Source organism: Lissotriton helveticus, chromosome 12 (genome assembly GCF_964261635.1).
Source record: "Lissotriton helveticus chromosome 12, aLisHel1.1, whole genome shotgun sequence".
NCBI classification, from domain to species: domain Eukaryota; kingdom Metazoa; phylum Chordata; class Amphibia; order Caudata; family Salamandridae; genus Lissotriton; species Lissotriton helveticus.
In genome coordinates this window covers 269,885,495-269,909,260 of record NC_136073.1, presented here as the reverse complement: position 1 = coordinate 269,909,260, position 23,766 = coordinate 269,885,495, and the positions used below count along the sequence as shown (strand labels likewise).

At 46.1% G+C, this 23,766-nt stretch overlaps 1 protein-coding gene across 1 annotated transcript in view; it reads left to right on the top strand.

Moving 5' to 3' along the window:
• Window positions 1-23,766, top strand: part of DHX38 (DEAH-box helicase 38) — a 1,077,951-nt gene that overhangs the window by 312,225 nt on the left and 741,960 nt on the right. Inside the window, exon 8 of the mRNA XM_078670369.1 lies at window positions 16,030-16,185. Coding sequence (XP_078526495.1) covers window positions 16,030-16,185 — 156 coding nt within the window. The remainder of the gene's footprint in view (window positions 1-16,029; window positions 16,186-23,766) is intronic.

Below are 23,766 nucleotides of genomic sequence, written 5' to 3'. Positions count from 1 at the left end.
TTCCAGTATGATGAGCTCTTCTCTTCAACCCATGGTCAGACAAGCTGGTGTACAGGTTGTCAAAAATTAATTCTACAGGCAGTCTGACCATGTCAAAGACAGCATTAAAACTGAAGTTGGTTTATTCCCCAAACCTCTTACCAAGGGTGGAAAAACAGAGCTGAGGTTTTGTGTGGACTATAGGGGCCTCAATGCAGTAACTAAAACAGATGCACACCCAATTCCTAGGGCTGATGAATTGATTGATCGATTAAGTGCAGCCACGTTCCTCAGTACTTTTGATTTGACATTGGGGTACTTGCAGATAGGTTTGACCCCCGAGGAAAAGAGAAGACTGTGTTCTCCATCCCAGATAGGCATTATCAGTTCACTGTTATGCCCTTTGGGCTAAAGAATACCACTGCCACCTTCCAAATGATGGTGATTAAAGTTCTTGCGAAGGTGGAGTCCTATAGTGCAGCAAATCTAGACACTATTTCTGTCTTTTTGCTCCACTTGGCACGATCACCTGATCTACCTGGGTAAGGTCCTTGAGGCTCTGCAAACTGCAGGCCTCACTGTCAAGGCAAGCAAGTGCCAGACCATGCAGGGCCCATTGTATACTTGGGCCACCTAGTAGGTGGAGGCCAAGTTCAACCCTTGCAACCCAAGATCCAGATAAATGTTGACTGGGTAGCTCCAACCACCCAGACTCAGGTCAGGGCGTTCCTTGGCTTGAGTGGGTATTACAGGAGGTTTATGAAGGGGTATGGCTCCATTGTGGCCCCCTCACAGAACTGACCTCCAAGAAAATGCCAAAGAAAGTAAACCGTACCGTGAGCTGTGACAAGGCTTTTGAAACTCTGAAGGAAGCAATGTGCTCAGGACCAGTTCTAAAAGCTCCAGATTATTAGGAGTTTGCAGTGCAGACAGATGCCTCTGAACGTGGGAAAGGAGCTGTCCTATCCCAAACCAGTGACAATGGCCATGACCAACCTGTTGCTTTCATTAGCAGGAGGATACTCCCCATAGAGCAGTGTTGGATTGACAGTGAGAGGGAAGCCTTTGCTGTAGTTTGGCCCCTGAAGAAGTTGAGGCCATACTTTTTTTAAACACACTTCGTTGTCCAAATCAATCACAGAACTCTCTGATAGCTAATGCAAATGAAAGGTGAAAACCTCAAACTGTTGAGATAGTCCATCTCCCTACAGGGTATGGACTTTACAGTGGAACATACACCTTGGGACTGACCATGCCAATGTAGATGGCTTTTCCCAGTTCTTACCCTTAGAAGATAAAGACTCACTTGGGAAAGGTTAGTCGCATCCTCTTATGTTTGGGAGGTTGTTGTGTAGGGTAGTGCCCTTTTCGACTTGGTCACACCCCACTTTTTGCTGGTATTTGATGTGATTTCGACTGGGAGTGCACTGGATTCCTGCTAATCAGGCTCCCAGTGCCAGATGTCCTAAAACTGTACAATTGTTTCCCCCAATTGGCAATACCTTTAGTACCCTCTGAATGTCCCTAGTTAATGGTACCCCTGGTACCTAGGGCTTGAGGTACTAACGAGGGTCCCCTTAGGGAGGGAGAACAAATAGTGCCACCCTGAGGGTCCCCTCATGAAGTTCACGAAAACTACCATTGCAGGCTGCGTGTCTCAGTGCAGACAAAAGTGAAAAAACAACATGGCACACAGCCGGTGTTCCCTGCCTGCAGACACTGTATGTAGCCGTGGCCATACCACCTTAAGGCAGGGTGTACTGTACTATGTGTGAGGGCATACCTGCACTAGCCGGTATGACCTTGCTGGTCAGTCCATTACTGCCAGCAGAAGTGATCAGGGAAGCCATTCTAAAAGCCTGTGCTGGAAACTGGTGAAAATGAGTTCCCCAGCTACATGATGGCTTCACTGAAAATAAGGATGTTTAGTATCAAACATCTTACCTTACTAAACCCACACTGCTGCTAGTGTCAGATTTAGTGATACATGAACACAAAGTGCACCTCAGAGGTGCCCCCTGAAAAACTACCAGCCACTAGTGTGCTAACTTAGTGGTTTTTGCCAGCCTGCCACCAGAGAGGAGTTTCTGACCCCAAGGATTAGGAAGGGCCTTTGCTCTCTGGGGACCATAAACTAATCCTGCTCGGGCAGTGGGTATGGTACTCCCCCACCCACAGGATGACCTGCAGATTAGCAATCTAAAGGCAAGGGGTCTTCAAAGGGCCTACCGCCTTTGCTATGTGAGTCTGGTTTCTCTCCCCGGAGAAGAAGCCAGCTCACTTTGTTCAAAGCCATTTGGCCCCTGGACTGGTGGGTAAATTAGCTAGTCTGAAAGGCTCTTCTACCCTCAGGCTAGTGCCACCCCTAAGGTGGGCTACTTGAAGTGGATGTGACTTTTCAAAGCTAGCCATTTTAGTGATGGCAAAATCAGGAATTCTGGGACAGGGTTATTACCACCATCCTCAAGAAGTGGTCTTATAGGGGATGTATTAACCCCAATCGTAGGTAGACTATTGGCTACAAACCGAAACAACCCTAGCACCGCTGAATTCAGTATTTAGGGGAGCCCCTGGTACCAGAGAATCGGATCCTGACGACCAAAAGAAGGGCCGAAGAGCAGAGAAAGTAAGAACTGCAGAAGAAGCAGCTAACTTGGCACCAGCCCTGTCCGCCTATTCTCCACAAATGAGCCAAAGTCATCTCGATCTGCAAAGCTGCGGATCCTCCAAAGGCTGGGAGGACTGCCAGTACTTCTCCAAAGACCAGAAGAACTCCAGTGGTAGAGCGGAGCTGTTTCCCTGCATCTTGCAGGTACCAAAGAGTGAGCTGTGTAGCTCCTAGATCATGAATACCCGACACTGGAAAGCACCACGGCACCTAGCCCGAGCTGAAGTGGACCCTACACGTTTAGTGCACCAAAGAGATCAGAAGTTGGTACATTTGCAATCGTGCAACACCATGACTGAATTCTCAACAGATGCAGTTGCTGAAGACATTGAAGGATTTGAGTTTGACTTTTTGACATTTGGAGGTCCATCCGGTAGCTCGGGACCCAGCAGGAGCCCAGTCAAATAACTTTCTCCAGCACACTCAGTCTCAAACAACCAAGATTCTCCAGCGCACCCTGTGAATCCTGCACTGAAGAAAAGATCACACACTAATTTAAGGCATTGCCACCAAGTACTGGCCAGAACCGCTACCAGGCTTCAAAAGACACACTCAACTCGGGGAACAAATTCTAAGTCTCGCTCCATAGCAAAGAACAGTGCCACAAAGAACACTATGCCTTGGTTGAGGAACAAGTTTACAAAAAGCACCCCCTATTTGTCAACACAGTGTGATGCCTGACACAGCTCTTCACCAAAAACAAGCCTTGACTCGAGAGCAGTCTTGATGTTGAAACCACCCAACCCATCCCCTGGGCATTAGGTGGACCTTGAGACCTTGATGGTCCTCGACTCCTACTGCTGATATAGCCTCCATGCATGGGCTGAAAGATAGTGAGGCCCCTCACACACTGCAGCAGGGATATACACCAGTGTGCCACTTACATACACCCAGTGACAGCTTATTATTCTTGCCCAACCTCCACAGTACAAAAAACACTTTTGAAGAGGTAGTCTATATAAAGACCTGGGCTTTCCCTATCCCATAACAAAAAAGAAATACACACCCGTATGTTTGCCACATCACCACTCCGGCAGTTTTCACTTTGCCCAGGATGCATACATATCTGCTGATCCGCTGCCCCTATATTACGATTTAGGGAAAGAAGAACATAAGGATGATCTGTTTCAGAACTACAGAGTAGATATCCAGCACAACCAAACACTAGAGCCCTACCCATTGAAGGCATCCTCACCAGATGACTCTGATAGTAAGGACTGCATAGCAACATAATGCACCTGTTCGGGTAAGAAAAAAGAACATGACTTTCTCATTGAAATGCTCTTGAAATCTGAACTATCCAGTCAAGATCTGCCAATGTTCAAGACCATAGTAAAGAGCTCCACAGAGATTTTAAAGGACTCTGTAACTCCCACAGCTGCCCCGATAGCATGTTAAGCCACGTTTGGTATTTGTGGTATTTGTAATGTACACCTTTATACCTTTTCCCACAAACGGTGCCAGGGCCAAATTTGCTGATTTTCTTTCCCACACGTTGGGGAGTCCAAAGGTACCAGGGATTCATGGATCTACAAGAGGAAATTAAAAAATAGCAAATATATAGCTCAATCAATGCAAGAAAGCATGTTTTTTTTATTTTATTCAAGCATGAATAAAAGGTTTTCTGTGCTAAGATCAACATCTATCCAATTTTCAGGAAGAAACAAAGTTCTAAAAAAGGAAAACATTGTTTATCCCAGTTTTTGCATTTTTCTAAGTGGTAGTCAATTTGTTTTCTCTTGTCTTCCTACTTGCAGTTTGTGGTGGAAATAGGTGTGAACCCTGGAAGCTATACATTTCTTAAAAATAGACAAAATTCCAAATTCAGCCAGGGGCCATTCACATAGAAGGCTCGTGATTTTCCCAAGGAAACAAAGTGATGATAATAAAATTAATGAAAAGTGGGACAATGGTTTACAGTTTTCTCATGTACGTTTTCACCCCAACTGCTACTTTACAAAGTAATTTACAGTTAGTTCTATTGGACCATTCTGGATGCAGGAATATATAATGATTGTTGAATGTTCAAAAATAGGCAATACCCAGAACCCACTGAGCTGTAGCTTATTATGTTATTTTATTAAGAGTGGACCATGCATCAATTAATACGGTTAAAGGTAAAGAATTAAAAATGGCTATGATAGAAACCTAGGCATTTTTTAAATGTGCCATAGATACTAAGTTTAGGAATGTTTAGCTCTGTATTTGGAGTTAATCACACAGTAGGAAGTAAGGATGTATTGTATTGTAATTGCATTTATATAGTGCTTACTCCCCTGACGAGGCGTCAAAGCGCTTTTTCGGCAGTAGCACGTTACTCCGGGACCCATAAAGGATTAGTGTTGAATTAGAATAGTGAAATATGAAAGTAATTTAAGTAGTGGATAGGTTAGTCAGTTATTTGGATTTGGAAGGATAGCAGAAGGATAGAAGAGGAAAAAAGGTTTGTGTTTATATTGCGCTTGTTACCCCTGATGGGGTGTTGAAGCGCTTTTTTTGGCGAGTAGCACGCTACTCCGGAACCCATAAAGGATTTGTGTTAAAAATTAGTATAAAGAAATATGAAGTAATTTGAGTGGTGGATACGTTAGACCCATAAAGCACCCCTGACCCTTGGTCAGTGATCAGCACTTCCCCCGCAGCTCAGCTCGTTAGTGCTTTGTCCACGGTCCCCACAGGCAGGGTTTGAGTCCTCCCCTGCTGGGTCCTGTTTTTTTCGACTGCTTATTTTATTTACTGCTCCTCTCCTTCTTGACCTCTTGGCTGAGTGCTGCCCGATTCCATGAACGCTTCCACTGCGTTCCTTCCTGCCGTATCCCGCCCCGCTCCCGTCTCCCAGCCACACACCCCTCCCCCTCCCCCACTTAAATGCCGACTGCTGCGGGGAGCGCGAGCTAGACCCCTGGCCCTTGGTCAGTGAACAGCTCTTCCCTCGCAGCTCAGCTCGTCAGTGCTCTGGCCACGCTCCCCACAGGCAGGGTTCGAGTCCTCCCCCTGCTGGGTCCAGTTTTTTCTGCTGCTTATTCATTTTTTTATTTTTTTACTGCTCCTCTCCCTCTTGGCCCCATGGCTGAGTGCTGCCCGATTCCAGGAACGCTTCCACTGCGTTCCTTCCCGTCGTAACTGGCCCTGCTCACGCCTCCCAGCCACATGCCCCTCCCCCCTACTTAAATGCCAACCGCTGCACGGTCACACCGCGGACGTGCCGCTGGCGCGCCGAAGACGTGCCTAAGGCAAGCTTGTCTGCGCTCGCCTGCGCCTGGACCCCGCCCAGCGCCAGACCCCCTGGTCCCCGCGAGCGCCGAAACACCTGACGCCGCTACGATGCCAACACCCTCCACGCACTTAACGCCGGACAATCCTCCCCCTGCTTCCAGGCCACCCCGAAGCTCACTCACGGACCCTTCACCTGCTGTAACTGCAGCTACACCTGCCAGCGCACACCTGCACGTACTGCCCACCCCACCAAAGCAGACCACAACCACCTCAGATGCATACTACTCAACACCCGCTATGTCCACAAGCATGCCGTCAAACTCTGGGACCTACTCGATTCATCCTCCCTGGACGTCGCCTTCCTGACAGAGACTTAGATGAACACCTCCTCAGCGCCCGACATAGCCATAGCCATCCCAGACGGCTACAAGGTCACCCGCAGGGCCTGAAACAACAAACCAGGCGGAGGAATGGCCATCGTCCACAGGAACACCATCAGAATCCCCACCAACACCGAAGACTCCCTCAGCATGGCTGAACACCTACACTTCCAGATCCATGTCAATCACACCACCACCCTCAGCGGAACGCTCGTATGCAGAACCCCGGGACCTCGACCGCAATTCAGCTACTCCATAACCGGCCTCATCAGCACGCACGCCCTCACCTCCACAGACTATATTCTCCTTAGAGACCGGAACTTCCACCTCGAGAAAGAAAACGACAAACTCCACAACCTTGATCGACAACCTCGGACTCAAACAGCTTGTCACGACACCCACCCACTCCGCCGGACACACCCTTGACCACATCTTCTCTGCCAGCAACCACGTCACCTTCAGCCACACCACCGAACTCCTCTGGACCGACCACCACTGCATCCACTTCTCCTTCGAGAAACACACAGCGCACAACCAACCGTAACGAATCCCACACCACAGCTGGAACAAAGTCACCGAAGACCAGCTTATCGCCACCATCGCCTAAGGCCTTTCTTCCGAGCACTCGGATGCCACCGCTGAGGCCCACAACTTCAGACAATGGATCGACGACTGCGCCTACACCCTCGCCCGATCAGGAAACCCTCAAACAGACGCACCGACACAAGAGCCATCTGGTTCAAAATCGACCTCCAGACTTCCAAGCAAACCTGCCGAAGACTCGAAGCAGAGACGCCACGACCAGACACCACACTACCACGCAACCCTCGAGCGCCACATGCAAGCACCACCAACTCATCCGATCCGCCAAAAGAGCCTCCTATAAGGAGCACATCGACAACAACGCACACAACAGCAAAGAGCTCTTCGACATTGTTAAAGAAGTCGCCAACCCCAGCTCAATGACATCCCACCGTCGCAAGAACTCTGCGACGTCCTGGCCACCTTTTTCCACCGCAAGATCGCAGACATCCACGACATCTTCGACACCCAGACACCGACGACAGACACGACACCCCGACTCAATGTCCACCAAACACACCGACCTCCTGCTCTCCTGGACGACGAAGACACCATCCAAATCATGAACACCATCAACTCCTGGCTCATCCTCAGACCCCTGCCCCACCACATCTACAACAAAGCAAGCTCCATCATCGCACCCCAACTCCGGTAGATCATCAACAGCTCCTTCGAGACTGCCACCTTCCCGCAGAGCTGGAAACACTCCGAGATCAACGCCCTACTCAAAAAACCCAAGGCGGACCCAAAGGACCTGAAGAACTTTCGACCCATCTCCCTGCTCCTGTCAAAGTCATTGAGAAGACCGCCAACAGACAACTGACCCACTTCCTGGAGGAGAACAACATCCTGGACTCCTCCCAATCTGGCTTCCGAAGCAATGACCGCACTAAAACCGCCCTCATTCCCGCCACCGACGACATAAGGGGGCCTGCTGGACAACGGCAAAACCACGGCCCTCATCCTCTTGGACCTCTCGGCTGCGTTCGACACCGTCTGCCACCACACCCTGCGCTCACGCCTCCACAACGCAGGGATCCACGACAAAACCCTGAACTGGGTCATCTCCTTCCTCACCAGCAGAACCCAGAGAGTCCTCCTCCCCCCTTTCCGATCTGAAGCCACCACGATCACCTACACCGTACCCCAAGGATCATCCATCAGCCCGACCCTTTTCAACATCTACTTTGCACCTTTCGTTAACATTGTGCGGGCGCACCACCTCAACATCATCTTGTACGCCGACGACACCCAAATGATCCTCTCCCTCACCAAAGATCCGGCCATTGTCAAATCCAACCTCTACGAGGGAATGAAGGCCGACGCAGAGTGGATTAAGACCAGCCGCCTGAAACTGAACTCGGACAAGACAGAGGTCTTCAGACTCTGCCCCACCCCCTCGTCATGGGACTCCTGGTGGCCGGCCATGCTGGGAACGGCCCGATACCCACCAACCACGCGCGCAACCAGGGGTTCATCCTGGACTCAACGCTCTCTATTACCCAGCAAGTCAACGCGGTCTCCTTCTCGGGCTTCAACACCCTCCGCATGCTCCGCAGGATCTTCAGATGGATCACCACCGAAACAAGAATCAGTCACCCAAGCCCTCGTCAGTAGCAGGCTGGACTACGGCAACGCCCTCTATGCAGCAACCGCAGCCAAACTCCAGAAGAGACTTCAATGTATACAAAACGCCTCCGCATGCCTCATCTTTGGAATTTCTCGCCACAGCCACATCACCGCCCACCTGAGAGACCTCCACTGGCTCCCGGTCAACAAGAGGATGACCTTCAAGCTTCTCACCCATGCTCACAAAGCACTTGCAACACCGGTCCAGCATACTTTAATGAACGACTCACCTTCTACACCCCGAACTGCCAGCTTCGCTCCGCGGACCTCGCCACCATCCCAAGCATCCACCGAACGACCACTGGCGGCAGATCATTCTCCCACCTCGCCGCCAAGACATGGAACACCCTCCCCACCCACCTGCGATAAACCCAGGACCTGCTTACCTTCAGGACACTTCTCAAGACCTGGCTGTTCGATCAGTAGCTGATTGTCTCCCTCCACCCCTCTAGCGCCTGGAGACCCTCACCAGTGAATAGCATGCTTTACAAATGCTGATGATTGATTGTTTATTCAGTTATTTGGATAAAGAAGGGTAGGCGGCGGGATAGAAGAGGGAAAGAGGTTTGTATTTATATAGCGCTTGCTACCCCTGATGGGGTTTTGAAGTGCTTTTTTGGCGAGTAGCACACTACTCTGGAACACATAAGGATTAGTGTTGAATTAGTATAGTGAAATATGAAAGTAATTTAAGTGGTGGATATGTTAGTTATTTGGATGGAGGGTTAGAAAAGGGAAAAAGGTTTGCATTTATATAGCGGCTGTAACCCTGATGGGGGTGTTGAGTCGCTTTATTGGTTAATAGCAAGCTACTCTTGAATCCATAAAGGATTAGTGGTGAATTAATATAGTGGAATATGAAATTTGAGAAGTGAACATGTTAGGCTGTTATTTTGATTAAAAAGGATAGTGGGTGGATAGAAGAGTGAAGGATTTAGATATGACTTTTTTTTAAAGATATATATTTTTTTAGGTCATAGCAGTAGGAGTAGGCTTTTGGATTAGTAAAAAGGGGTTGTGGAGGGGAGGAGTCAGAGTGAAGAGTTTAGAAAGGTTTGTTTTGTGGTATTGGTATAGTAAAAGAGGTGTTGCAAGGAGGGGTAGAGTAGGGGAGTCTATAAAGGGTTATTTTGGGGATCATAGTAGTGGTATGGAGTTTGGACAAAATGAGAGAGTGGATGTAGAGGATATATTGATAGCTGTATAGGGTGAGAAATAGGGTAGTGCATTTGAAAGAGTAGTGGAAATAAGTTTGAGCTGAGTCAGAAAGTTGGGCTAGAAGATTTATTGAGAGAAGTATAGGCTGAGAAATAAGGAAGAAAGTGATAGATATATGGATCTAAAAGTGCATTGAAAGTATATAGATGCATAAAGGAGGTAAGTATATGTAAATTAAAGATATTGATAGAGGTACAGGATGAAAAATAGGGTAGTGCATTGGATATGCTTTTTCAGGAGAAAAGTAACAAACACACAGATCCAAGTACATGGAAGGTATAGATGCACAATGGAAGCAAGTACATGTAGACCAAAGATGCCCCAGATAAACTCAGCTTTTCAAGTGTTATTGACCTTTTTAATTTTTATTTATTTTATTTATTAAACATAATTATTCTACTTGTTTATACAAAGCAATACACAAAGATAGGTACATATCTATAGTGAAAATAAATGCTTATATACAGAGGGATATGCTGTAATTTTATGTTTGCGTATGGTGCTTATGTGGGGAAGAGACAATTCTTGAGTAGTTTTCTGAAGATAAGGTGGCTGTCCGTGGATCTTATGTTGGGGGGGGGGGGGTAAAGAGTTTCATAGTTTGGCTGCTTGAACAGAGAAGGATGTGCCACCCATGTTTTTTTCTTGTATCTTGGGATTTTGAGGCAAGGTTTATTTTATTTTAATTTTTATTTTAAGAGTTTTATATAGCGCTGGCTAGACCTGGAGGTATCGGAGCGCTTTACAAAGTATCAGTATAACCAAGTTACAAAATAATTACACAATATTGCTATAAAAAGAAACAGAAAACATGTGTTAAGGATCAGGGAATACTCGTGGGTGGGAATAAGAAGACTAATGATGAGGCATCAAGAGGAGTAGCAGTAAATAAATAGGTTTAAGCGAAGGCATAGAACAGCCCGAGGACAGGAGAAGAAAGAGGGGGAGTGTAGAAAGGAAGGGGTTTGGACAGAGGGTAAGGACAAGGAGGAGAGAAGGATAGCATTCAGAAAAGGCATCAAAGATGTAAATGAAAGAGGCGCAACCGCGAGTAACACAAAAGATAAATAAATATTTTATTTTTAACGGAAAATATACCGTAAATGACATCTCATAAGAGGCAGAGAAAGGGGTCAGGAATAGAAGTAACAGAATAGGTGGGGGAGAAGGGGATCTAAATGGGAAGGGAGTGAGTAAAGGCAGTCGGGTAAAAGAGAAAACGTTTCAGACACTCAAAGGTGGGAGGAAAAGAACAATAGAGGATCGTCAGGGGGAGAAAGGAGGTAAGGGAGAAGAGACTACAGTCCTGCATGCATACATGAAGGGAAGGGGCAGAGGTCGAAAACAAGAAGTTGGGTCAGGGTCATGGGAAACGATAGTGTCCAGCAACAAAATGGCGAGCAGAGCAAAGTTTAAAGGCTGAATCAGTCCATGTAAGCGAAGCCGGGAGCATGATACACCAGCAAGAAAAAGTTAAAATCACAAGAAAAAGGGGGGGGGACACACAGTCTCAAAAACAGGAGTCTGCGAATGGTGCTAGAGGTGTGCAGTCTCGGGACCACTGGTGCCCTTTTAGAGCGGAGGTTCCTTTGTTGAATGTGTTTGGGAATTTTATTCCTGATGAAGAGCGGTCCCATTCCATGTATTGCTTTGTAGGTGATACAAAGCAGCTTGAACGTGGATCTTCTGGCAACCGGTAACCAATGCAGGGCTTCCAAGGCAGGTGAGATGTGGTCTTGCGGTGTGATATGCAAGAGTAGTCTAGCAGCAGAGTTCTGAATCCGTTGTAGTCTTTTCATGGTCGTTAAAAGTGATCCGTGGTAGAGGCTATTGGTGTAATCAAGTCTGGACAGAACAAGGGAGATGGGAGCTTGGACCTTGTGTGGAAATCCCAAATGAGGGATAATTAGTTGCACCGTTTTTATAGTGACAAAACGTGATCTTGCTAGTTTGTCCACTTGGACATTCATCGATAGCTTAGAGTCCATGGTCATTCCGAGGTTTCTTACTTCCTTCAATACTTTAGGCGGTATTCCCAGTTTATCAGGCCAGGCGGCAAGCGGGTCATAATGTTTCCAATCGCCACACCACACGTGAGTATTTCCGCTTTGGAAGCATTCAGTTTGAGATGGCTCCAAGTCATCCACTGATCCACGGCTCGGAGACAACTGAAAATAGTGGATTTTCCAATGTCTTTGGAGCATTCCAGTTGAAGGAGTATCTGTGTGTCGTCTGCATAGTTATAGCACGTGATGTGAAATTGATTGATCAGTACCGGTAAGGACTTCATGTAGATGTTGAAAAGCATGGGCGAGATGATAGAGCCTTGAGGGACCCCTGCTTTTGAGGATTATGGTTTGGATGAGAAAGGTGGGGTATGGATGACATTTAGTTCTGTTTTGAAAGTAGGACGCGATCCAGTCTAGAGCAGTCCATGCTGGCTTCATAGAGTCTTTGTATCAGAGTGTAATGGTCAACCGTGTCAAAGGCAGCCGAGAGGTCCAAGAGGAGAAGCGCAGCAACCCCGTTGCAGTCTATTGTATTCTTCAAGTCATCCCATATGGCAAGGAGGACAGATTCAGTGCCTTTTCCCGGATGGATTCCTGCTTGGAAGTCTGAAAGGATGTCATTCTTTTGAAAGAATTATGACATCTGGGCGAACACTGCTCTTTGTCAGTTTGACCAGGAAAGGTCCATTTGTAATGGGTCTGTAGTTGTCAGGGTTCAGCTGGTCCAAGTTTGTTTACTTCAGTAAAGGGCGTATGTGTGACTTTTTGAGTTGTTCCGGAAATATTCCGGTAGTTAAGGAATCGTTGATGATTCTTCTTACTGGAGTGGCAGCAGAGGTTGTTAAAAGAATTGACTTGAAAGTTTGTGGTGGACACTGGTCAGAAGGACTGCCGGCAGGCCTGCTTGCTTTGACTAGGTCCATAAATTCCTCGTGTGAGATGTGTTGGAAGGAACGGAGAGGCTGGGTTAGAGTATTCTTGGATTGTTGTTTTGTACAAGGGTTAGTATCTTTAGAGCCCCGATCATTGACTCCCGATACCTACATGCCCCCAGGAGGGAAAATGAACCAGTCCAATGGCGTACCTACCTTGATGAAGTAAGGAGGGGGTTTAGCTTGGAAGAGGGGGAGTGAACAAATTGGCATTTCGGTAAAGGAGCGAAAGCTCCTCAGCTCAGTACGGGCAGCGTTTTAACAAGTTCCAAATATGCTCACTTTCTTACAAGTTTTGCTCAGGTTACTTCATATGTGAAGGGTTGATGTAACTACATGTTAGGTGTGTGTGGTGCAGGCTTCGATTGGGATTAACGAAAGTACTATCAAAGCGTGTCCTTTAACTTCCCATACATTACCCTATCTCTCCTGACTAGTGTGTCACTACAGGGGGTCGCTCTCAATCCCGCGCTAGTTCAAGCAAATTCCGCAGTGAAACTCAGTAAGATGCACTGAGTAGTTGACTCGTGACTCAAGTTTTTCCAGCAAGGGTATATGCATGTGATTTTCACGGAGTGATGTTTTGATGAATATTGATAGGTGTGTTCATACTACTATTTTTAATATGTTGGAAATTCTAACAAAGGATTGTGGATTTCACGGTTAGGTAAGGGCACTGTCCCCACGAGTGGTGTTTTAATGTAATTGATAAACCAGCTGCATCGCACCAAATGGGCTGGGAAAGTGTAAAGATAGCAATGTTTTAACACACAAGAAAACACGAGATAATTTCAACTGTTCTGCGTTCCAGTTTTATTTTCACTTGTATATTCTATTTCTTCACTTGCAGATCCAATTTGGAGTGTGATTACAGGACCATTGTATTATTACAAATTATAGGTGTACTAATCATATATACAGATTAAGGTATATTAGAAAGGGAGTGTAAGACAAGGGATCGAGTAGTCCTGAAGAAAGCCGGGAGAGACATGATATCCGGCTGAAACATGTCGACTTCTTTGCAGAACGGAGGGGTGAATGGTGCATAATTCACTCACTTAACTGTCATTCTATGGTAGAGAGATACCTTTTAGCCCTAACAGGGGAATCCGTTAATAAAATGGATATTTGGATATCCCTTAGTTTTAACTCATTGTCTGCACTTACTTTTCTTTAGGTCCTGTCCTTTGCTTTGTTTGTATTGTCTTCCCCACCCTATTGCTCCACTTCTGACGTTGGTCTGCGCAGAGGTGTCTGTAGCAGCCCCTATGATGAAGCATGCCACAAACTTTTGTGGGTGAGGGCCGTTTTTTCAAAACATTGCACTTTGCTATAATTTCTTTTTCTCATAAAGAGCGAACTATATGTCCTTACTTCCTAGTGTGTGATTAGGTATACCCTGAGGAGGGTGAAGTAAGGTTATTTCCTCCTCCCACTTTTCTTGTGTGAAGCTGTATTTGGAGTTACCCATATTATCATGTTATTTGGATGGCGTTTTGCTAAAGGTACTCTTTCTTGCACACAGGATTGCTTTGGAAGCCAAAAATGCAGAGAAATTCAGTGGATAATAGCAAATGTTCTACTGTTTTATGTTCCCATACTTCTCCCGATAAAAAAAGGGAAAACACTTGTGTGGCTGGGTGTAGCGCCTATGACATAATAGACTGCAAAACGTAACTTGGCAACATCCTGTTGACCCATTTTGGTAATCTCCCTTCAAAGGGTCAATGATCTCAAGCACTTTAAGAGAAACCATTTATACAAGTACCCAAGGTTTGATTAGTATAACCCATATACCTTTAGTTTTCTACATAGAGTTGCCTCACCTTTCCACATTGTTTAATCACATTTTTTTTTTAATTTGTTTTTCTGAAAGCCCTATTTTCTCAGGAAAAGGCCTTTGTGTACCTTAGATGTCAGGAGAGCTATCATGTACTAAGTAGATCATTTTAAAACTAGTATAGTAGCGAAACCAAGCAGCTGTTTGTTTTATTTACCCAGTAACATCTCAGCAACCTGTATCAAAAATAGTTCAGCCAGATGGATTTTTGGGTGCATTGAAATGTGTTATACCCGAGCCAAACACACACTGCATAGCACTCCTACAGCAAGTACCATGCACAAGAAAGGTTCCCCGATGGCACTTCTAGGAAACATCCCATAAGCGGACATGTGCAAAGCTGTGGCTAAAAACTAAAATGTATGCTGATGGTGATAGTGGGCCCTCTATTGTTGGCTGTTACCTGAAATAGTGATCCCTAATGAGTCAGTTTGTTAAAATAACATTGATCATGATCAACTAATAAATAAAAACTGTTACCCCTCCTGCAGTACCCACACAGCATCAGCTTAACTATTTCCTTGACTAACTATGATAATACTGTTGCCAAATACAGATATGGCACTAAAACAAGGACCAAGATTATTCATAAAGTGTACACATTGTCCATGCAGTGCTGATGGAAAGATCAAAGGAAGCATAGGATTCACTTGATTCTTGGACGTGACATCACTCAAGATATAATTTAATAAATATTAAAAAGTGAACTGTATCATGGGGATGTGTGTTTCAGAAGTTTGATGCTCCAAGGAAAAAGCCTGCAGGACATGCTCATTACTTTTTTTTTAATTAAATGTTGGCTTAGACCTTACACAACTCTCCATAATGTGATGTATTGAACCAAAAAACTGCAGTTCCCATTAACAAGAGCCATGTTTTCAAGGACTTAATATCTCAGTGACAGTGGAAAAGATGGACATATTTGATTTTGCATTCTAATGCCAGTACCAAATACTTAGTCCTAAATGCTTCAATCAGTTTAGTACAATACCAATCAATAGCCCTTCTGACCCTAAATGAGATCCTTTGCCTTGCACATCAGTACTGAGACTGTAGAAGTAGAAGGGAACCCTGTGTATTGCAGTACTATTCTTGAGACCTTCCGCAAACTCTGACTAGATGCCATCATGAGAAGTTGGTTCTGTATTTGAAAGGTTCTGAATCACCATTCTGGTAAAAGCAATAACTCAGAAGCATGGTAACCAATGCCAATATCAGGACTTCATTACTCTGTTTGGGTAAGGGTCTCTGTTTTCCTGCAATCCATTTTCATCATTAAGTCATAGAGGTCAAAGGTCTCCCAACCTTCTATTGTCTAGAGCTGCCAGATTAAGGATTTCCCTCCCTGTACCATTTTCTTACCCCAGGAGAATTGTGTATTCCATTTTAGAACAGCCATGAACCACACTGTTCCCTACAGAACTGTGCTAAGTGGGAGTTAGCAACAGATGTGATGTTTAGTTCTTTGAACGTGCCTATTGCTTAACTCAGGATCTTGTGTTTACTCTTCCTATTTCTTTTAGTTACTGGTTCTTTATCCATTAACCTTCTCGTTCTCATTATCTCCATTTTTCAGCAAGCTGACAGGGATTGGTACATGATGGATGAGGGCCATGACGACTTCCACAACCCTCTGGCGTACTCTTCGGAGGAGTATGTGAAAAAGCGGGAGCAGCACTTGCAGAAACAGACGCAGAAACGCATCTCTGCACAGAGACGTCAAATTAATGAGGTATGATCTATGTATAGGATGGGGAATACTGTGATGTGATGAGCAGAAATAATCCTCACTACATGGATAGAGTCGGAGGCTGATGGTGCCTCAGTTCATGTGCTTAATTTATATGTAAAAGCCATTTTCTATAAAATTATTTGTTTGTAAACTCAAATATCTATACCTAGCCCTGCCATAAAAACCCAGGACAGAATAGAGGCATTGGACTTGTATCACGCTTTTGTGAATGTCCTGCACTTCAATACATGTGAGGAAAGAATTATTAGGACTGCTGTAGCACAATGTGATAATTGATTTGTACAAAAAAACTACTAACTACATAATTTAAACATTCTTACAGCTACTTAACACATGGATGAATTCATCCACCGCAACACCTTCCAATCAGGATTAAGGAAAAGTTGTAGCACTTAAATTGCTATGTTATATATATATATATATATATATATATATATATACATATATATATATATATATCTGACGTTCTCAGAACCTTAGATGAAAGCGACTCCTTCCTAGTAATCCTAATTGGCTTATCGGCGACATTTGACACAGTAATCATCCAACTTTACTTGAGAACCTCAAGAATCGCACTGGAGTCAATGGCACAGGCTTGAGGTCGTACGTGTCCTATCTGCAACATCGCTCTCCGCAAATAAAAATCAACAGTTGTGTGTCTCAACCTGCACCAGTACCACAAGGTTTACTACAGGGCTCAATCCTCTCACCATCCCTATTTAATCTTTTCATGGAACCCCTCACAGTGATGCTGACCTAAGCGGGTGTTACATAGCACCATTATGCCAACAACATAATAGTGTTCTACAAAATAAGTTCACCCAGAGACATCTGGCATCTGAACGCCACACTAACTAAGATGCATACCAGGTTAAGCACCAACCACCTAAAGCTGAACCCCAACAAGACTGAACTACTCCTTTTCCCTAAAAATAAACCTTTACCAGGTCAAGAATGGCTCAAGAATTTGGCTGCACAAAACTGTTCTCTTTTACTTTCCAACTCCGTAAAGTCCTCGGATTCACCTTGGCCAAAAACATGTTAATGTTGGAGCACATCAACCTCTCAGCCAAAGGAGCACTCTGCACATTAAAACATCTGAAGAAAATCAAACCGTTAATTGCCCCTGATGATCTTAAGATGGTAGTGCAATCACTAGTCCTCACAAAACTTGACTATGGCAAAGCCATCATCACTGGGATGCTGAAAAGTCACAGTGTGTATGAGCAGCTCTCAATGCAGCTGCCACATTCTTCTTAAGAATCAAATGGTTTGATTGCATCTCACCGGCCTCAAGAGTCTCAGTTGACTTCCCATAGTAGGAAGATGCATCTTCAAGGCAGCTTGTATCACCCACAAAGACCTGCATACAAAAAAGCCCGAAATACATGGAAACCAAACTATCTAGAGCAGGAAGAGACCAGGCCCTGAGAAAATCAACCTCACTCCTTCTCATACCACCAAAGATGAAGATGAAATCATCCCAGGCGCGCTCTTTCTCAGGAAATGTTCCTAGCATTTGGAGCTAACTCCCTATGGTTCTCCTCTGCAAACCTTCTTTTTTATGCTTCAAACGGGATCTTTAATCTCTGCTGCTTAACTGTTACTTCAATACACTCACAAGATGATACGCATCTCCCAAAAATCCAACCCCTTTTGACAGGATTCTTCTAATCTTTGGGCTGTCGCTAATGCTACTACCTCAGTGCTGTATGTGATATGCTTTTTTTGACTGCTTTAACCCTCCTGTATCTGTTTTCTTCTATACCTGTAAAGCGCTCTGATACCTTCGGGTCTAGCGAGCACTATATAAAACTCAACAATAAATAAAATGAATAAAATAAGTCTACCTGCATACTCCTCTCCTTTGAATATTCCCCAGGCGCTGGATTGGGCTGAAAACTTCAGCAATAGCTCTCCAATCAGGTACGGAGACATGATGACATCAACAAGGTCAAATAGCGCAGGGACTGTTTGGTCAGTTCAGTTTTTTCCATGCCTTTCACTGAATTTGGAGGTTAATACTCTCACATTCTGTGGAGAATTTTTTTCTCACAAACTGTTTGTCAAGTGGTGCAGGCGAGGACATGTCACTTCTGAACGGGAAGTTTTCAATTCCTGTTGCTGATGCTACTACCAAATTTCTATCACTGTCCCACATGACAACTGTATCGGGTCGTTGTGTGCCCTCTGCCAGCAGATGCTCTCGAAGGCCTTCATGGAGCGCAGGGTCAAACTTTTCAGCGCTTGCTCTGAAGAGGGCCTTTGGAGATGCCGCAAGACAAGGTCACGTTCGGGTCAGGGGCTAGGTACAGGTCACCTTCAAGTTCGTCTTGGCCAACCAGGTCTTCAAAGGAGAAGCGGATGCACAGAAAGAAGCCGAAGGAAAAAGCATTCCTTTTCTCCTCAAAGGTTAAATTTGACAGGTAAGTCCAGGCCCTCTCAAGCTGGACTGAATGGAGCGTCACCAGCACCCCAACCTGACCCAACCCTGCTGTCTCCACTCCCACCTCATCCTCCTCATCCACCGGCATCGTTGCCTGCTTTTCTGGTGTATCTGGTTTGGGACGAATACATCAGCCTACATGCAGGATGTCTTTAAGAGTGCAGTCATCCCCTCTGGAGTGTCTCTGGGCCCCACGAGACTGGTTGCTGGCCCTTACGACCTTGTCACAGGTTTGGCCTTAGCGCCATATAAATTCTATTTGGTGCTTCTTTGAGGCTTGATTAACAAAGCCTTTGTTATTCTAAGTAATGTAATTTTTAAAATCTTAAAGTGAACATATGATAGTAGAAAATTGCCCTCTTCTGAGCTATGCATGTAGCTATACCACATAGAATTTTCAAGAAACTATTTTGGTATGTTCTGGAATACATATGGGATTACATGAATGCAAGGTCAGCTTATACATCTTGAAACTTCTGCTGTAGGACAAAGGGCTTGCTGCACCAGGTGTTCATTTCAATTTCTGGCAGCCTTTGTCAGGAGAATCAAGAAACTAAAGTTTTTTTTTAAACTATTTATTGACATATATATATTGTAATTGTAAACAGTAAAAAAGATATGACCATTCTCTGGTAGCCATTTCGACCTATACAGTACATATTTAGGATTTGAAGGATTGAGGTCTGAGGTCTAGATTAATGTAACTGGAAGTAGTTGGGTAGATCATTAATGTTAGGAATCAGTTATTACAACTCCTGTGTGTAAACAAGCAATATGTAACTGAAAGGTAATATTGGGCTTTTATTTGGGGGCACCTTGTACTTGAGCTCTAGCCATATGTGTATCAGTCAGGCATCGGAAAGGGGAGGCAAATGGCAACCCAATAATTGTAATTGTCTGTTTGTGCTCTGGAATTCCGGTCTGTCATCCTCCACCCCCACAAAGGCTGACAGGACTAATGCCCAATTATCCTCGATAGGCAAAAGACTAAAGCAATTTAATGTCTTCATGCAATACTGAATAAACATTTTACTTGTTGAAGTGCAGTCAGCCGAAATTAAGCGAAATGCATGCATGTATGTCCATACATATGCATTTATATATATGTATGCATATAGTAGGGGTGGGCTGCACTCATGTAGTTTCACTCTGTGGAATTCTGGATAGTTCAATAAAAACTCAGTGCAATTCTGCGGAGTTCCATCAACGGACAGAAAATATGCACTTTGCGCTTCATTTAGTGCTGGTAGCACGAACAGCGCTGAAAAATCAGTGTGAACGGCAGTATGCAAGAGTCTGTCCATTCAAGATGATTTTTCTGCTGCTCGAGTAGAAAATCTACTTGAGTGGCAGCAAATCTACTTGAGGAGCAGCTCTCTGACCACGACTGCCTGCGTTAGATAATCATGCGAGGGGACGCCAAACCGCGCTCACCAGCTCACATTCCTGAAACCTTGCGGGAAAAAAAATCCACTATGTAGCGATTGGCAGAATTTGGCTGGAGCGCTGCATTACAAGATTAACACAGAAATAAAAATTTCCTTGCAATCTTAATGGAAAGTTTCAATTCTTTTAACGACTCGGAGGCGAGGGTTATGCTGTTCTTTCTTCACTTTATTGAACAGCAGCCATTAGAAGTCAAGTAAAACAAAACTACTATTCCCATGGAACATGGGGAATACACAGTTAAAACCATAGAGTGACCAGGATAGAGCTTCCAGGCCCTCTTCACCAATCACAGGTCTCCAGGGTGCCGATAGTCCTCTTCAGTATTAATTCCTCCTCTTTTGTCGCTCGAGTTCAACCATCAAGGACGCTTCAGGAATCTTGTTTATTAGAGTTGCATGCATAAAATCAATATCATAGCATTAGCGAAGAAAATGGCTAAGGCTTAACCCTGTAAGAGAAACGCATCCCAAGAACATTCATAGAAGAACTATCAAAATGCATAAACATAATCCGTAAAAGAGCTTACTTACCCCAGTACGAGGGTGGGTAGGAAACCAAAGGAACTTGTACCCTGGGTGGGATAATCCTCGCCCCCAAGTCCTTAATAGAATTGAAACTTTCTGTTAAGATAGCTAGGACATTTTTCATTCTGTGTCAGGACCAGAGGCGAGGATTATGCTTGTTTAAAGCTTGCTCACGACCTAGTGATCCATGTCAACCGGTTTGAAGTAAAATCGCTTAAAGGTAGAGTCTGAAGACGAGTCTGCGGCATTCAGAATGTCTTCCAGACAAGCTTCCAGGGTAAATGAATTGGAGGCCATTGCTTCTCTAGTAGAGTGAGCCCCGAATGCACGTAGATATATACCGGCTTCCTGCATCACTCACCTAACCCAACGGGCAGTAGTGGGGGAAGACACGGTCTTGTAGGGGTTCTTGAGCGCGATGACTAATTGGCGCTCTCCTGGAGGTCAAAAGTCGCATCTCCTCATAAGCTTTGAGGCAAGACTCAGCACGCAACTTTGGGGAGTCCGGGAAAGCGGGGTAAGAGATGGATTTCGTCCCTCACTTAGTGCGCCGACAGATGGTGAAGGTAACGCCCGTTGGGGAGAATATCCTACCTGAGATATCCAGGGCCCTGTCATCCGAAACCAGTCTACAACAGACCAGGCACAGAAGTATGGCCAGCTTCGCCGAATGTCTCTTCTTTCTAGAGAAGAATCTGTCCGGCTGGCAGGACAGAAACCTGACCTGATTAATGTCCCAGAGCTGTGAATATTGAGGCTCCGGAGGCAAAGAAAGGCGAATTCCCCATAGAAGGGGCACAAACCAAGGGGTACTCCCCCACCGGAGAGCCATCCACCACAGCATGGCCAGCTGAGATGGCCGAACGAAAAGTATTGATTGTTTTGTAAGCCAGGCCTTCCTCCGCAAGGGTGGCCAAAAAGTTCAGGATGGAGGTCACGTCCGCTGGCACGGGATCGATACTCTGTCGTAAACACCAACGATACCATCTTCTCCAAGTGGAGCTGTAGCGCTTGACAGTACTGTCGGCCCAGGCCTTGGACATGAATTTCTCAGCCGCTCACGAAAGGCCTGGGACCGCCCATCGTCCCCTGTAATCCGACACGCCATCAGGGTCGGGGAGCCTTGCGCAATCAGTGGATGGGGATCCTTGTCCGGATTGAGAAGGAGAGTTGGAAATCGGGGGAGAGGGAATGGAGAATCCAAAGAAAGTTCCAGAAGAACTGGAAACCAAACTTGCGATCTCCAAATCAGCGAGATGAGCACCACATCCGTTCTCTGGCGTCGAACCAGAGCCGAGACCCATGTTATCATGGAGAACGGAGGAAATGCATAACCGGTTTCCTCCTGCCAGTTCTGCATGAACACATCCGTCCTCTCTGCAAGAATATCCGGTCTCCAGTTGAAGAACCTGGGAAGCTGGTGATCCAGGCGAGAGGCAAAGATATCCACCGAAAAAGGACCCCAGATGCTCTGGAGATCTGCAAACACCCCGGGTGCAACTTCCAGAGACTCACGCCGTGAAAGTGGCGTGACTGGAAATCCGCAACCCGGAAGGTACTCCGCCGTAACGGAGATCTGATGATCCAGACAGTACTGCCAGAAATTTACCACGAGATCGGCTAGAGCTCTCGACTGCGTGCCCCAAAGATGGTTGATATACCGGACCACTTAAATATTGTTCATTTTGAGAAAAACGCTGGACTGGATCAACTCCTTGGTCCAACACTGGATTGCGAACGAGCCTGCTAAGCGCTCCAGACAGTTGATGTGTAAACATTGTTCGCCACTGGAGCTCCTCTCTGGCATCCGCCGAGAGACTCACTTTCCGTGAGTAAGAAAGGCCTCTGCGCAGGTGGGCTCTGTAGTGGAGCGGTCCTGGAAATATGGCCCTGGATCGAGGCTGAGAGAAGGCCCACTATACAGGCAATTGCCTGAGGGAGATTTGTGCTTGGGCGCGGGATCTCCGAATTTCGTGTTGGATCTTCGTCATTTTGCGAGACGGGAGGCTGAGAATAGACTCTTCGGAGTCTATTAAGAAACCCAGAAAAACGACCTTCTGAGCCAGAACCAGAGTGGACTTGACCTCGTTGATTACAAATCCGAGGCTCTGAAGGAGATTGACCGCGGTCTGTAGCTGACACGAGAGAGCATGGGGGCACTGGGCCAACAGAAGAATGTCGTCCAGATAGACGATGAGCCTCATACCCGACGCTCGCAGGTGCTCTATTACCGGTCTGAGAACCTTGGTAAAACACCAAGAGGCAGATGATAGACCGAACGGGAGAGTCGTGAATTTGTGCGTCTGTTCCGCCAGCGAAATTGCAGAAACTGCTGGTGAGGCGGGAAGATGGGGATCGTGAGGTAGGCGTCCTTGAGGTCGAGACGCGCCATCGAGTCGTTGGGCCGGATTATATCGCGAAGCAGATGGATTCCTTCCATCTTGAAGTGGCGGTAAACCAGCCACTCATTGAACTCCCGCATGTTGATGACGGGTCGCTGACCCCCATCCGTCTTGTCCACCAGTTAGAGGTTGCTGATAAAACCTCTCGGATGGGGCAGGGTTTCTGCAATCGCTCCCTTGTCCAGAAGAGACTGGATTTCCTGGTTGACCAAAGCGGCATCTGCGGTTGAAAAACAGGGCGTGTACGGGGCAACAGGTTGTGAAGGTTCCCCGTGAAAGTCTGTGAAAACCTCGTATGGTTTGCAAAGCCCAGGCGTCCCCCATGATGGAAGTCCAACATGTCAGCACAGAGTTTCTGCGCATCCTGAGTCGGCGCCGGACGGGAGGGGCATCAAGGGCGCGACGGGCCAGCCTCGTCTTCGGCGTCCGCTTGATCACCGTCTGTCTGATCACCGTCTGTCTGATCACCGTCCCCATGGGCAGTGGTAGTCGCTGGGGGAGCAGTACTTGCCAGAAAAACCTGTTGAAGGCGGTCAAAAGCATCTGGGTCCACCCCGTTGTCTTTAGTACGCTTAGCAGGTGGGGCCTGCTTATAGACGAGGGGCTCGCCGGAAGGAGAAGGGGACGGAAAGGCCTTGACGGCCCTGGCCAGCTTGGCGCAGGCCTGGTTAATTTGGCGAGACAGGCGCTTCTCAAGGGGCATCATTGCTTGTTCTACCACTTTGTGGATGGAGGCATC